At 41.1% G+C, this 16,036-nt stretch overlaps 1 protein-coding gene across 5 annotated transcripts in view; it reads right to left on the reverse strand.

Annotated features, from left to right (window-relative positions):
* PCYT1B (phosphate cytidylyltransferase 1B, choline) overlaps positions 1 to 16,036 on the reverse strand; it is a 115,779-nt gene that overhangs the window by 23,915 nt on the left and 75,828 nt on the right. For all 5 annotated transcript variants that reach the window (XM_037026417.2, XM_037026419.2, XM_073227640.1 and 2 more), the window contains 2 exons: positions 10,885 to 11,027; positions 8,034 to 8,222 (listed from right to left, as the gene is read on the reverse strand). In XM_037026417.2, the coding sequence (XP_036882312.1) occupies positions 8,034 to 8,222; positions 10,885 to 11,027 (332 nt within the window). The remainder of the gene's footprint in view (positions 1 to 8,033; positions 8,223 to 10,884; positions 11,028 to 16,036) is intronic.

Genomic DNA, 16,036 nt, shown 5'->3' on the forward strand with positions numbered 1-16,036 from the left:
ATGGATAGATCACCCAGACAGAAAATCAATAAGGAAACAGTGGAATTCAACATGTTAGACCATATGGGCTTAACAGATACATACAAATTATTCCGCTCAAAATCAGAATACACATTCTTCTCAAGTGCACATAGAACATTGTCCAGAAGCAACATGCTACTAAATAACCGATTGATGAACAAATAAAAGAAGAAATTAAAAAATATATGGAGACAAATGAAAACAAACAACAGTTCAAAAATCTGTGGGATCAGCGAAAGTAGTTCCAAGAGGGAAGTTCATAGTGATACAGGCCTACCTCAAGAAACAAGAACAGTTTCAAATAAATATTCTAACCTTACAACTAAAGGAACTAGAAAAAGAAGAACAAACAAAGCCCAAAGATCAGAACAAAAATAAATGAAAGAGACTGCAAAAATAAAAAAATCAATGAAACTAAGAATTGGTTCTTTGAGAAGATAAAATTGACAAACCCTTAGCCAGACTTACCAAGGAAAAAAGAGAGGACTCCAACAAAAGCAGAAATGAAAGAGAAGTTCCAACCAATACCAAAGAAATTCAAAAGATTACAAAAGAATTCTATGAAAAATTAATGCCAATAAACTGGACTGCCTAGAAGAAATGGATAAATCCTTTGAAACATATACTCTTCCAAGACTGACCCAGAAAGAAATGGAAAATCTAAACAGAACAATTACTAATAATGAAATTAAATTGGTAATCAAAAAACTTCCAAAAAACAAAAGTGCAGGATCAGACAGCTTCACAGATGGATCTACCAAACATTTAAAGAAGAGCTGACACCCATCATTTCTTAAACTATTCAAAGAAATGGAAGAGGAAGGAATACTCCCAAACTCATTCTATGAGGCCAAAACCCTAATAACAAAACCAAAGACATTATTAAAAAAGAAAATTACAAACCAACATCCTGGATGAGCACAGATGCAAAAATCCTCAACAAAATATCAAACTGAATTAAAAAAATACATCAAAAGGATCATTCACCATGATCAAGTGGGATTTATTTTGGGGACCAAACTGTGGTTCAATATCTACAAATCAATCAATTAACAAAAAGAAGGGTAAAAACCATAAGATCATCTCAACAGATGCTGAAAAAGCATTTGACAAAATTCAGCATCCATTCATGTTAAAAACACTCAAAAAGGTGGGTATAGTGGGAACATACCTCAACATAATAAAGGCCATATACAACAAAGCCAGAGCTTACATTGTACTTAATGGCAAAAAGGTTGAAAGTTTCATCTGTAAGATCTAGACAAGGATGCCCACTCTTACCACTTTTATTCAACACAGTACTGCAACTACTTGCCACAGCAATCAGACAAGAGAAAGAAAAGGCATCCAAACTGGTAAGGAAGAAGTAAACTGTCACTATTTGCAGATGACATTATACTATGTATAAAAAATCCTAAAAGCTCCACGAAAAAATTATTAGAACTAATAACTGGATTCAGCAAAGTTGCAGGGTCCAAAATCAATATACAGAAACCTGTTGCATTCCTATATAGTAACAAGGAACTAGCAGAAAGAGAAATAAAACAATACCACTTATGATTGCATCAAAAAGAATAAAATACCTAGGAATAAATCTATGGGTGCCAAAGACTTGTACTCTGAAAACTGTATAACACTGATGAAATAAATTGAAGACAACAAAAATGGAAAAACATTCCATGGTCATGGATAAGAAGAATTAATATTGTCAAAATGGCCGTACTGCCCAAAATGATCTACAGATTTAATACAATGCCAATCAAAATACCAATGGCATTTTTTCACTGAACTAGAGCAAATAATCCCAAGATTTGTGTGGGACCACAAAAGACCCCAAATAGCCCAAACAACCTTGAGAAATAACAAAACTTGGGGGTATCACACTCCTTGATTTCAAACAATACTACAAAGCTACAGTGATCAAAATAGTATGGTACGTGTATAAGAACAAATACATAGATCAATGGAACAGAAAAGAGAGCCCAGAAATAAACCCATCCATATATGGTCAATTAATATATGACAAAGGAGGCAAGAATATTTAATGGGGAAAGTGTCCTCAATAAATGTTGTTGGGAAAACTGGGCAGCCACATGCAAAAGAATAAAACTGGATTACTGTCTTTCACCACACACAAAAATAAACTTAAAATGGCGTAAAGACCTAAATGCAAGACCTGAAACCATAAAACTCAACAAAAGCAGGCAATAAACTCTTGAACATTAGCATTAGTAACCTTTTTCTGGATCTGTCTCCCCAGGCAAGGGAAACAAAAGCAAAAATAAACAAGTGGGACTACATCAAACTAAAAGGATTCTGCACAGCAAAGGAAACCAACAAAATGAAAAGGCAACCTATTGTATGGAAGAATATATTTGTAAATGATGTATCTGATAAGGCACTAATATCCGAAACATATAAAGAACTCATACAACTCAACATAAGAAAACCAAATAAGCTAATTAAAAAATGGGCAGAGGACCTGAATAGACATTTTTCCAAAGCAGACATACAGATGGCCAACAGGCACATGAAAAGATGCTCCACATTGCTAATCATCAGGGAAATGCAAATCAAAACCACAATAAGATATCACCTCAGACCAGTTAGAATGGCCATCACCCAAAAGACAAGAAATAACAAGTGTTGACAAGGGTATGGAGAAAAGGGAACCCTCCTATACTGTTGGTGGGAGTGTAAATTGGTGCAGCCATTGTGGAAAGAACTATGAAGGGTTCTCAAAAACTAAAAATAGAAATACCATATGACCCAGCAATTACATTTCTGGGAATTTACCTGAAGAAAACAAAATCACTAATCTGAAAAGGTATATGTATTCCTATGTTAATCACAGCATTATTTACAAAAGCCAAAATATGGAGACAATCTAAATATCCATTGATAGATGAATAGATAGAAGAGATGTAGTACATATATACAATGGAATATTAGTCATAAAAAGGATGGAATTTTGTCACTTGCAACAATATGGATGGACCTGGAAGGTGATATGCTAAGTGAAAGACAAATACCATATGACTTCACTTATATGTGGAATCTATAAAGCAAATGAACAAGCAAACAAAACTGAAATAGACACATAAACAGAACAGACTGGTAGTTACCACAGGGGAGGGGTATGGGTGCAATAGACGGAGGAGGAAAAAATATTAGTGATAATGTCTGATATCTTGATCTGATGGATACATGAGTGTATACACATGTCAAAATTCATCAAGCTGTACACTAAGATTTGTGCATTTTACTGTATGTATCTCAATATTAAAAGAGCAGGTTGGTTTCCCCACCCCCACCCCTGAAGCAATCACTGAACCTCTCTAAAGAAGTAAACCTCAAATTAAGTCCCAAAATTTTCATGAAAAAAAAAAGTCAAGTTTCAGTAGAGAGGCCCTACCCCAAAACCAAGCCCTAAAAGCTGATCCAGCATCCCCTGGGACTGAGTCGTTGACTCTTATTACCTTCGAAATGGATAGCATCCCTTCCAACATGCTAACAAAACTTGGAAATTTAGCTCCTTTAAAGCCTCTCATTTGAGACTGTCTTTCAGAAATATACTTCCCCAAGAGAGGTAATGCCAAGTTTCTATTAGGAAGGATACTACTTTTCAATCAGACTGAGTATGTGGGAAGAGATAATCTATTACAGCAATTGAGAAGTAGATGGCTTGCTTCAAATTCTCAAAAGCAATGGTGGTAACCAGGTGCCACAATGGTCCCTAATGGCCCCACATCATGGTACTATCCTTGTGTAATGTCCTCCCAAAACATACCAGGATTAGTCTATGAGACCAATAGAATATCACAGAAGTAATAATTTGTCACTTCTGACATTAGGTCAGAAGAGACTATAGCTTTTGTCTTGGTCACGTATGTGTTCTCTCGCTCTTTGGGGAAAGATAGCTGCCATGTCATGAGGGTACTTGGCAGCCTCATGGAAAGGCCCATGGTGAGGAACTGGGTATCCAGGTAACAGTCACTCATGCGTGAGTGTGGAAGAGGAACCTCTAGCCCCAGATGACTGCAACTTTTTTTTTTTTTTTGAGAGGGCATTTCTCATATTTATTGATCAAATGGTTGTTAACAACAATAAAATTCAGTATAGGGGAGTCAGTGCTCAATGGACAATCATTAATCCATCTCAAGCCTAATTCTCGTCAGTCTCCAATCTTCTGAAGCATAACGAACAAGTTCTTACATGGTGAACGAATTCTTACATAGTGAATAAATTCTTACATGGTGAGCAGTACAAGGGCAGTCATCACAGAAACTTTCGGTTTTGATCACGCATTATGAACTATAAACAATCAGGTCAAATATGAATATTCGTTTGATTTTTATACTTGATTTATATGTTGATCCCACATTTCTCCCTTTATTATTATTATTATTTTTATTTTTAATAAAATGCTGAAGTGGTAGGTAGATGCAAGATAAAGGCAGAAAACATAGTTTAGTGCTGTAAGAGGGCAAATGTAGATGATCAGGTGTGTGCCTGTAGACTATGTGTTAATCCGAGCTAGACAAGGGCAATAAACCATCCACGGATGCAGAAGATTTCTCTCAAAGCAGGGGGGGTGAGGTTCTGAGCCTCACCTCTGTTGATCCCCAATTTCTCACCTGATGGCCCCCCTGCGACTGTGCCTGTCTTAGGTTGTTCCTCCCTTGAGGAATCTTACCCGTCTCTGGCTAACCAGCAGATGACTGCAACTTTATGAGAGCCTCAGTGATAACTGTCCCACCAGGCTGCCTCCCAACCTTCAGAAACTGTGAGATAATAAATGTATGTTGTTTTAAGTCACTAAGTTTCAGGGTAATCTGTTATACACCAGCAGGTAACTAACACAGCCGTGGATACCATGCTTAGGAAGAAGGCCAACAGTACCTCTCCTGAATCTAGATGACCTAGCCTAAAGTGCCATTTTTGGCATCTGCCTTTGTCACAAAGCCTTAGAGGGGGTTCAGGAGACCTCAGTTTCTCTACAGTGCTGCACCCTGACCAAAAGGGAATGAAAGGCAAGGTGACTGCATCCCCTGGACATTCCTATCCCAAAGTGATAGTGTTGGCAAGGAGGAGGAGGAGGCTTGGCCCCAGGCTGCAACCGAGTCCCTCGCAAGTCCTGTGAGGCCACAGGAAAGTTTCATAATTTTTCTAGGCCTTCATTTCTTTGCCTATAACACAGCTATGATACCACCTTTTCCTGTGGTTAAAATAAGTAAATATAAAAGGACTTTGGAAAAAGAGTTTAACCTGCTATACAACTTCTAGACAGTAATAACATCATCAGCACTATGACTACCTCTCCACTCAAAGATGGAATGTAAGGGTTTGGATTTTATATTTTTGATATTAAACATGAGGTCACTTGGGGAGACTTAAAAGACATTATACCACAAGAAGCAAATGCAAATATTTCCTGGGCCATGTGGGGAGTATAAATGGGTGAGTCATATTAGAGGAGGTGACAGGGAAGAACAGTGGGGAATGGTGTCGACATGGCAATCTAGAGACTTCATGCTCTTCCTACAAAAAATTTTAAAACATTGCTGAGGGTCAAGCAAACCAAGTCTGCCTACTGAATTTGATCCAGCAAACACCAGGTTGTAAGCCCTTATCCAGCACCATAATAAAAGGCTAAGGGTGTGTGTATATATATACACACACACATACATACACATATATATATATATGTATTGATTTATATCAATGTGATATCAATATCAATATAGTAGATGATATAGATATGGAAGATTTAGGTCTCACAATATCCTTTGCAGAAAGGTCTGTGAATAGGGCTTCATCACACATCCATCCATTCATTCCAGAAACACTTTTGGAATACCCACTGTAAACTATAACATACTATGCTGCATACTAATCCTCTTGTCCCAAATTTTGTATCTTAAATGCTTCTATTCTGTACCTTTCCAAGACTGGATTATTTGTATCAGTACTGTATTTGCAGGTAATGTAGATTCTCTATTTTCAGAAATGAGTTTCACTCCCAAATCCACAAATAAAGAATTATTATAATAATAGCATATTCATGAAAAGCAAATTACTTATCTTGGCGTTTAACATCTTTGTAACTATTCCTGTACTTTTAATGTCAACAGAAAAAAGTAATGTCTAAGTCTGGCTGATACAGTAAATTAATGTTAATAACAGTTTTGACATTAATAGCAAGTTTTAAAAAGAAAAACCTCCAGTCTCTAAGCTGGGCTTCATTTCTTAAAAATCACCTTAGCTCGCTGTCACCAGACTCTCCTAGAACAATTCCAGCTACTATTTCATCTTCACTGGTAGCTTGAAAACAACTACAGCTGGTAAAGTTTCTGTGAAATTATATTTCTTCTCTGCCTTTGCTGACTCTCACTTTCACTGAAGAAAACATCCACCCCCTGAGGTACAATGCCAGGGCTTTTCAGCAGAGACACATTTCTGAATCCCTAAAGCAAATGAATACCTACATAGTTCCATACAAAAAAAAGCTATTTCTTCAGAGCCTGAAAATTAGTTGTGAAAATGTGAACTGTAAAAGCACACCCTGGATTAATGGGAGTTTCAGACTTTGTTATAGAGACCATAGAATCCCAAAGAACAGGGTCTGCTCTGATCTTCATGTTGTTCCCAAGTACTGTACATATCTAAGGCCATTAAGAAATTTCCCATGAATTAAATTGATCTGAGCTGAAAAATTTTACAGGCCCAGGGAAAATGAAAAGGAACCAGGCCCTTGGCTCCTGCACTCTTGGTAGCTATTTTCTAGAAGTCACCGAGGGCTCAAGCCATCTCTCGCAAACCCTCTACCCTTCTCATACTCAGCCAATAGGACCTGGTTAGTCTACAATACCCACCTTTATAATCACTTAGAGGCCGCTAGGCTTTAAGCAAAGAATCTCTTCTAACTTCTCAAACCTCATTCTTTTTCTATTACTAATTGAGTGTTTTACTTTTAGATAATCCTATAATGAACCAGCTCAAATGAGCAGAGAGGCAGCAGTGACAACCCATCAATAAAATAATTAAACTGAAGTGGATTGTGTTAGAGACTTCTCATGTCATAATAGGAAATCTAGGCTACTTAAAATCAGGGAAATCAAGTAGAATCATTTCTTTTGGTTTTAAAAGGGAAGTTAGCTTTAAAAGTATCTCTTTCATAGAGATTTTCTTAGCTCTGCCGACAATACTCGTTATTTATTCTGGAAGTGCTGATGAGTACAAGGTGGTTTCCAGAATTATCTTTTCCCCTTCCATAGTTTTCACTTATAATTGTCTACAGAATTTAGGTAAGAGACCCTCTACATTTTCTCTCTCTGTTTTTCTCTTTTTTAAGAAATTTAGATCATGGCCTCAGTCCCCTGAGAATTTTGCACCTTGTCCCAACATATTTATGCCATGGAAAAAAACAGGAAACACATAAAAACAGGAAAATCAGGACATGGTAAGTGCTGATGCAGGGCAAAATCCTACCTCTTCTCTCTCTCTCTCTCTCTCTCTCTCTCTCTCTCTCTCTCCAACCAGTGAAAGAAGAGGGTTCCTGACAACAAAAGCTGACGAAGGCAGATACATTTCTTTTGCATCCTCCTCCCCCGGTTGATCAAAGAGCCAAGAGCTTTGTCTTCCAACACAAGTTCCATGATGCCATTGATCCACTTCACCCTTGCCCTCAAGTTTTGCATCCTCTCCAACTGGGAGACTGGGATGGAGTATAGAACCAACCTCTGCAGTAACAGATATTCAACAATTGCCAAAAGGCTTCAAGCTCTGGATGAGAAATAGAAACCAAGACCAGGGTTGGCTTTGGGTGCTATTGAGTGCCATAGGGGGAAAGCAGAAGCTGAATAAGGAAGTAACTGTGGACTTGAAATCACTTGTGCTAATCCCCAAACTGGAGGTCACATTTTGGACTGAGATAAGGGACACCCCTGAGTGGGTCCATGAAAAGGAGCATAAACTGAAAACACTCATCATCAAGTGAAATAAATACATACCCATGCTCCGTCGGGCCCAAACAATTCTAGGAAGTTGCCAATGAATTCCCTCGATTTCTCTTCCCACTTCTGAATTAGATCATGACTCTTTTCTTCCACTCTGTTAACAAATTCCTTTGATCTTTCCTCCACATTCTTGACCTTTTCCTTCATCTTGTCTACCTGGTTTTGGAAGCGGTATTTCTTTTCCTGGTCAAAAATGAAAGGAGAAAAAAATGGGTTTATGCAAGAAGGCATGAGAGCGCTCAATCATTCACACTAATGGGCATATTTTATTTCAACCTGTGTTTGTTCTTAGCCTGAAGAGTCAGGATGCTGCTATTTTCCAAGGGCTAGATTGATGGGAAGGTGCATCTTCTGTAAGAAGAGTCATTTGTCATTAGTCTACTTGGATATGTAAAGTGAAATATAAGTGGTTTTAATATTCTCTTTCTTTCAAACATCTAAGTTGAATTCACTTATATAAGAGAAGAACCAAAACATATATTTGATCTTTACTACAGGTAGATATTGGGCAAATACAACCCTTCAATTGGGGTTGGGCTAAGACTTAGACAAAAGTATGTATGAATTGTACATAGAACGGCCACTCAGAGGCTACCTGAGTTCCATTTTACTGAGACACTGTTAAAATCAATATTGGTTGAAATAAGCTGGTATTGGCTGGGACTTAGAACACATGTATACTAAAGTTTTCATTGTAATGGCATTTTCCATTTAGTTAATTGAACTGCATCAATTTCGTTGGTGATAAAAGCATCTGATAGTTTCTCTAGACTGGGGTTTTGTTCTTCTTCTAGACTTTATACAACAATGATATAACTACGTGCCTGGAAGGTATCATATGTTGGGCAAGTCATGTGTCATCTCTAAACCTCAGTTTCCTCATCTGTAAAATGGGGATAATTATCATAGGGTTGTGGTAGTAATTAGATAAGATAATGCATGTCAAGTGCTTGGCCTAAAGCCTGACAGTTAGTAAAACACAGCATGTGTTGGCTGTTTCATTACTGTTCAGCAGCAAAGGCATTTAATCATGTTACTTGATCAGAGCGGTATCAAAACTATGAAAATAACATGAGACAAAGGGTCTTCCCTTCCATGAAATCACAATACATTTTCTCTTAAAGGCTTATCTTTTATTATTATTATTATTATTATTATTATTATTATTATTATTATTATTATTATTATATGGGACTGAAGTTCATTTCATATTTCAGAATTTTTTGAGATACCTGGAATATTGCAAATTCCCTGATTTAGACCTTCCAAACCTTACTGCAGCCTCAAGACAGGGTGTGAGTTACACCTTCTGCCATCAGTGATATATAATATATGGTTATTACACACAGCTCTCGGAGGCAGCACGGAGAAGTAGGATGAGCTCTGGACCGGGAGTCATCACTGGGAGGCTGCTGCTTCCTCCACCCCTGCTTCTCTGGAGGGACCTTGGCCAGGTCTCCTCTCTGAACTCCACTTTCCTCATTTTTAAATGGAGGGTGTTGGACTGGCTAACTGACTCCTGTCAGGTTCCTGTTGCCTCCGAGGTTCTGTGTTTCATTCTTATGCCCACCAAACACATTTGATTTCCTCTCTGAGCTGCAGCCAGGTTTGTTGTCACGAAAAGACAATGAGCACATCCACACTGACTACACGGTTCCTTGAACTAAGTGGCTTATCTAAAGGCCTTTTAAAAAGAGTGAGCAATAACTTTTGGAAATGGCTTGACATGCTTGGATGCGTGACTAAGAACAGACAGTTTAATTTATTGAAATAACCAGGGCTTTATTCTAAGATACCAAATAATCACTTTTTACTCAATTCTTTTCAGCCACTTGTTCTGGTACCATTTGAACCCGACATTTTCCATTTTGTTGCACGGCTTGTACAAAGCCACAGAGCCTGGACTCCCAGCACTTCCTGGTTTGTGACGACAACTAATAATCACTGATTCACAATTAATGAACCCCTCCTCATTTTGAAGATGTCAGTGATCGATTTGTGTAAGCTACTGCATAATTATGGCTGCACATAATTATAAGCATCTAGTTTTATAGAAAAATCACTCTTTGAAAATATGCTATCTATTTTGGGGGGTTGAAATTCTGTATGCATGGAGAGTTCTTGTTTTAATCAATTGTATCAGCTCTTTGGAGTCCAGGCGAATACCATTGTCCAGACATGCTAACATCACCTCCAGCAACTGGACTGCCCTCTTTGCTTTTTAACAGTTTGTTTTGCTCCTTGGAAAGATTGTTTTAACAGTTGCTCTATTATTAAACTAACAGCAGCTCTGTGGGAACAATACAGCAGAAATACAAAAGGAAGCCAAACACTTTAGGCTTTATTTAAGCGGCTGTAATTTCTCTGGACAATAAAAAAGGACTGTTAAGGTTTCTAATGAGCATCTGTAAGGGCATGATAATTTTAAAACGTTAAAACAAGAAAGCATTTTCTCTGGCTTTAGCTGTTCGTTGCCTCTGCTGTCCTTCCTTCTCTTTGAACAGACAACAACTCTTGCCTTTCATGAGGGCATATCTCTCAAAACCCTTCTCCCACATTTGAGAACTCTCAAATGGGAGGCTGCGGCAAGGGAAGTGAGGCGGCTCCTTTATAAAATGGGAAGCTTACTACCTGTGTGCACCGCCTACTTCACATTCCCCCTCTGGACGCTGGCTTCTCCGTCTATAAAATGGGGGTAATGACACATCATGGGGTTGTTATGTGGATTCCGTGAGACAATAAGTCATCAAGAACACTGCATGGCATATACTAAGCACTCAATAAACAGTGGCGGCAGTGGTGTGGTGTGGTGGTCCTGAGCAGGTATGCGGTGGGGCACACTTACATTTATGAAGCTAACATTCAGTTCCTTGGCTGTGTATCCTCTCTGGAGGTTACGTCGAGCATAAACATCATAGTCCCGGACAATTCTGGTGATGATGTCTGATGTTGAGATGCCTTCCGTTCTCTGTGTTGGAACAAACATTCCTGTTCAAATAGGAAAGAGGAGGTCAGTAGAAAGAACCAAGGTGTCTGACCCATTTCCTTTCATGGCCTTCCTTTCCTGGACAAAGGTGCAGCTTCCAGGTGTGTCAGCCTTTCCCATCTGGCCCCAGCTGCCTCTGCCAGCTCATTTCTGTACACTTCCTCCCTACTATAAGCACTACATGGTCGTCATCCTAGACCTGCTCCCTGGCGGCTCCATGCACTCACCTGGCCCCCAGCAGTTGGTCATGCCAAGCCCTTCTGGTCGGCTCTGGATCCCCTGCCCTGCCCACATCCACTGCATAGTTCCTCCTCCTCCTGCAGCACCTGCAGCTTCAAGGTTATGCCTCGGGGAAGTCTTTCCTGACATCACCAGGCAGAATCCACAACATTTAGGATGAAAACTTACCTTCCATGATTTTAAATATCTGTCTCCTTGTAGAAAGGAAACATTCTGAAAGCATAGATTGTGCCCTGTCTTCACATCCCCAGCACCCAGCTCAGTGCCCCTGGGCCTAGGACATGGAAGGTGCTCAATAAATGTACCTTACTCAAATTAACCGAGTAAGTGAATGGAGAATAACAACTGAGTCAATGAATTAGTCAGATCGCAGCAACTCCCCTTCTTCCCCAGGGAAGTCTGTGTCACATTATAGCAAAGGGAAAGAACATAGGTACTATTTTTGTTGTCTCTGATCTAAAGACATGCCTGTGGGATACTAGATGACTTCATCTCCCCACGAACAGTCTACTCTGGATGGTGGTTTCACCACTCAGAGGCCCTTTCATCTAGAATACGTGGGACTGAGTAAAAATAAACAAGCACAGAGAATGTCAAGTTCAAATGGAACCTCCTTAAATTCCTCAAAGATATATTTGTGGGTACCAATACAAGGCTACAAAGCGGTCACAAATGTTATCAAAGACAAGAATCTGGTTGATGCTTATACTTCTGTTTGTCAACTGAAATGATGTGTTGGCAATTGAGATCTTCCTGCCCAATATGATTTTGGCTACTTGGTCATACATCAGAACCCTGGAGACAAGGATGCTGGGTTCTCTGTAGATTTGGACAAGTCATTCAAGCCTCAGAATGCAAGTTCCTTAACCTCAGTTTCCAAAACTGAGAAATGAGGGGGCTGGACAAGACAGCCCTGATTCATCCATGCCACTTCCCTCCCCCTCACTGCTGGCATCCAAAATCAATTTCCTTCCGATCACCAACCTACTTCCTCAATGTCTCCGCAATTCATCCAGTTTTCTCCATTCCCCATTTAAACCAATCTAACACCATCTTGTTCAAAGATTACAGCAAGAGTCTCAAAACCAGTCCCCAATGATGTCTTTTTTTTTTTGTCCCTGCAACCCACTCTCCACATGGCAAGATCCACAGAGCAGTCCAACTTCAAAATGCAAGTCAGAGGCCTGCTCAGCATCTCTCATTGGCTGTCTAGTGTCCTCTGTAATTAGATTCAAATCCTTGACTTGGCTCTGCAGCAGCTTGCGTTACCTCTTCCCGGTGCTTCTCCCAGTCTCATCTCACACCCTCCACCCCCTTCCTTCCCTCATCTAAGGCCCCTGTGCTGCACAGCGGCAGGGGCACCCTTCACATTCTAGCCTATAAAGCTGGGCAACAGGCGGACCCTGTTGGGCTGGCTCCCTCCCCTCACTCTGCCACAAGCATACTCTCTACCTGGTTAACTCCTGGTCATCCCCTGGGTTTCACCTTCAGTGTCACCTCCTCAACCCCTAGACTGGGTCTTCCCACTTGTTCCCTCCCATGGGCCACTGTTCCTTTTCTTCAAATATCCCACGGTCTTCATATAACAACTTGTTCAATACCTGCCTTCTCCACTGGACTCTAAGCTACACAAGGGAAGGAAGTACTCCTGTCTTAGGCTCTTTTGCATTCTCAGTACCAGGCGGTGAGCAGGTGCTACAGGAGTATTTGCTGAATGCATAGTTAGATGAATATTCATCTCAAAGTGCTTTTCCAAATCCAGTTCTCTCTGGTTCTTTGACACTAGTGAATTTTTCAGTCTTCTGGCCCCTACTAGGGTGTTCCTTTGGAGCTTTCTCTGGGTCATCTGCACAATCCCAGTGCCAGCCGCCCGAGGGCACTGCTGATGGTAGAGACAAAGCACCCAGCTTCTGCTACTCGAGCTCCGAGGACACACTTAGGGTTTGCCACTAGGTCACCTTCTATCACCTTCTAAGAAGGTGGACTCAAACACAGAAAGCCAAAGGGCAGGCAGAAGACTCAAACATCTAAACACCTGGATAAAACAGTACCCAGTGGACCCAGCTGTGCCCGTGGGCTCTGGGGGGCAGGGAGCCCGGAGTGGTCCCGAGCTGGGGGCTGGAGACATCCTCACCTTGGAGGGAGCCTTCTGGTGAGGAGTATGTCCCAGCTCCCAGCAGGCAGATGTTTCAACCACTCTCTTGCCTGGTGAAATGTCAAGAAGACACTTTCCCTACTAACAGATTTTACTTAGACACTAGTGTCATGAGCTCATCCTCTCTGAAGTCACGCGGTGAGGTCTCTGTGGCTGAATAACTGAAAGGTGGGGTTGGGGAGAGATTCGTTTGGCTGGTTGGGAGGTAGGTCTCTGAAAGAAGCCAAGCCCTCTGCTGACATAATGAGGTACCCAGCTTCCTCCAAATCCTAATTATTGCTCTGCTAAAAATATTCAGTAATGAGCATGATCAGAGAACCTTTTTTATCATGCTTTTCAGAATTGCGGCGTTTGGTTAGGGAGCTATTTTAAGAAACAGCAAAGCACATGTTAATGAAGGAAACTTTCAACAGTAGTAGGCAATATTAGAACGATGAGTAATGTGGACCTTAAAGTCTATTTCATTTCAGCTTCATCTTTTCAGCCAGCTTTGCTAGAGGGTTTTTGACATGTAGTTCTGACAAGCAGAGCAGAGTGCTATGAAGTTTAATTCATGCCCTTGATATCTCTGGCTTCATTTAAAGTGATTTTTTACTTTCAAAGTAAACCTCAGTTAAGAGTATAAAAAGCCTAATGTGGATGCTCAGGCCATACCTGAGCATCTTTCTCCCACAGTAAATATTCTGGCTTTCTCTACCTGGGCCCCAAACAGATCTCTGTCTTGGCTCCCCTTGGTGGAAATCCACAAAGCAGATCAGTGGACCATGAAAAAAGGTCCCTGTGCATATGAAGTCATGCACAGTCTTCTGCCTATGCTCCCAGGGCAAGTGAGATACCATCTGACTATTCAATTTGGAGATGAGAATTGTGGTAGATTAAAGATGGGCACAATTCTTACCCCTTAGCATCTGGGTTGGCTTTAGTGACTTGCTTATAATAGAATGTGGTATAAGGGACACTGGATGACTTTCAAGTCTAGGTCAGAAGAAGCCTCGTGGCTTCTGCTGAGAATGCTAGCTCTCTGGATGCCTCCTCTTGGGATGTATACTCTTAGAACCCAGCCACCACCCTGCAAGAAGTCAACACAACATGGAGAGGCCACATGTAGCTGCTCCTTTGTCTGCCCAACTGGGCTCCCTGTTACCAGCCAGCATAAGTGCACCATCTGGGACCTCCAGTCTAGCTGGGCCTTCAGATGGCTGCAGCCCCAGCCAACACCTGACTACAACTATATGAGAGGCCCCAGCAAGAACCACCCAGCCAAGACCTTGCTGAAATCCTGCCCCCCAAAATCATGAACAAACTAAAGTAGCTCTTTTAAGCCACCAATGTGGGAGTCATTTGTTATACAAGAGGGTGCTGGGTTGCTGAGAGTTAGGAAAGTGTTGGACCTGTTCCTACACCTGAACAACTGGAACTTGAGGTTTTACTCCCCAAATAGGGAAGGCAACTTTTAGCTCACTAGAGGCCACTCACCCAGAAATAAAACCACCACCAAATGCGTGTTCCTACAGTACAAGGTAGCTGAGGAGCTGTCACCTCAGGAAACGCTGGTGCATTTAGCCCTGGGGGAAATTCTGGGTGAACCAGAGTCCCTGCTCTAGATTCTTGCTACTTTAAGTGAGATCTATGGATTGCAGTATCTAACAACCGGGGTGGCTCATTAGAAATGGAGATCTTAGGTCCCACCAGAACCCAAATCTGCACTTTAAAAAGATCCTACAGGGATCTATAGTCACATATTTGACAAGCACTGGTCTATACAAAACCCATCATGGCAATTTTTAGGAAAGGAACAGCTGGCTCACAGCTCAGATCTTACAAAGACTTAAAAAGGTAATAACCACCCCATTCCATAACCCAGCTCCATGTAACTGATGCATCAGTCAGTTTCTCCTGCCCTTCCCTCCCCTCCCATCCCTGTCATGTTCCTAGGCAGCCTTTCGAGTCTGAAGCATATGGAGTTTCCGTTCTTGGAACTCCTTACAAACAAGATTGGGACTTGAGAATGCCAGGCCTCCTGTTCTAACCCAATGCTCCTGACCACTGAGAACGCCCTTTCTGAAAGGACAGTCTACATCTTACACCAGCCCCACTGGGGGTAGCACAGTGCTTCCCCAGCGGGCCCCAAAAGGGTGCGGGCTAACAAAACACCACAGGGAGACTAAATACATTATATGTAAGAGAATAATTTTCTGAAATATCCAATGTCACGTCCATTTCTGGGGATGATGTCTGTCCTGAGGTCCTGTTCCTGGGGGGACCTACATCACCTCAAGGAAAAGCAGCTATGGTTGAGAACACAGGAGACTGTATTCAGCTAAAACAGGCTCTTCTGAAGTCTCATTTCAAAAAGAATAGTTATGAAAGGTAAGGCTTTCCTGTGAAAGAGCCAGGCCTTGAAGAGTACAAAGAGGGTTTGGGAACTGCCAGAAGTATCCCTTTAATTATTAAGAACCAGAAGCTGAGCGGACTTGGGGTATAGAATGCTTTACTGCAAGCTCTGGGGTGGGGAAGACCTGATATTGACAAAGGGGCAGTTGCCTGCCCCTACTGGGGCTGAGAGACAGAGCCCGGGGAGGGATCAGGAGGTGAGCAGCAGAAGTGGGAGAATGT

Source organism: Manis javanica, chromosome X (genome assembly GCF_040802235.1).
Source record: "Manis javanica isolate MJ-LG chromosome X, MJ_LKY, whole genome shotgun sequence".
In the NCBI taxonomy this organism is placed as follows: Eukaryota; Metazoa; Chordata; class Mammalia; order Pholidota; family Manidae; genus Manis; species Manis javanica.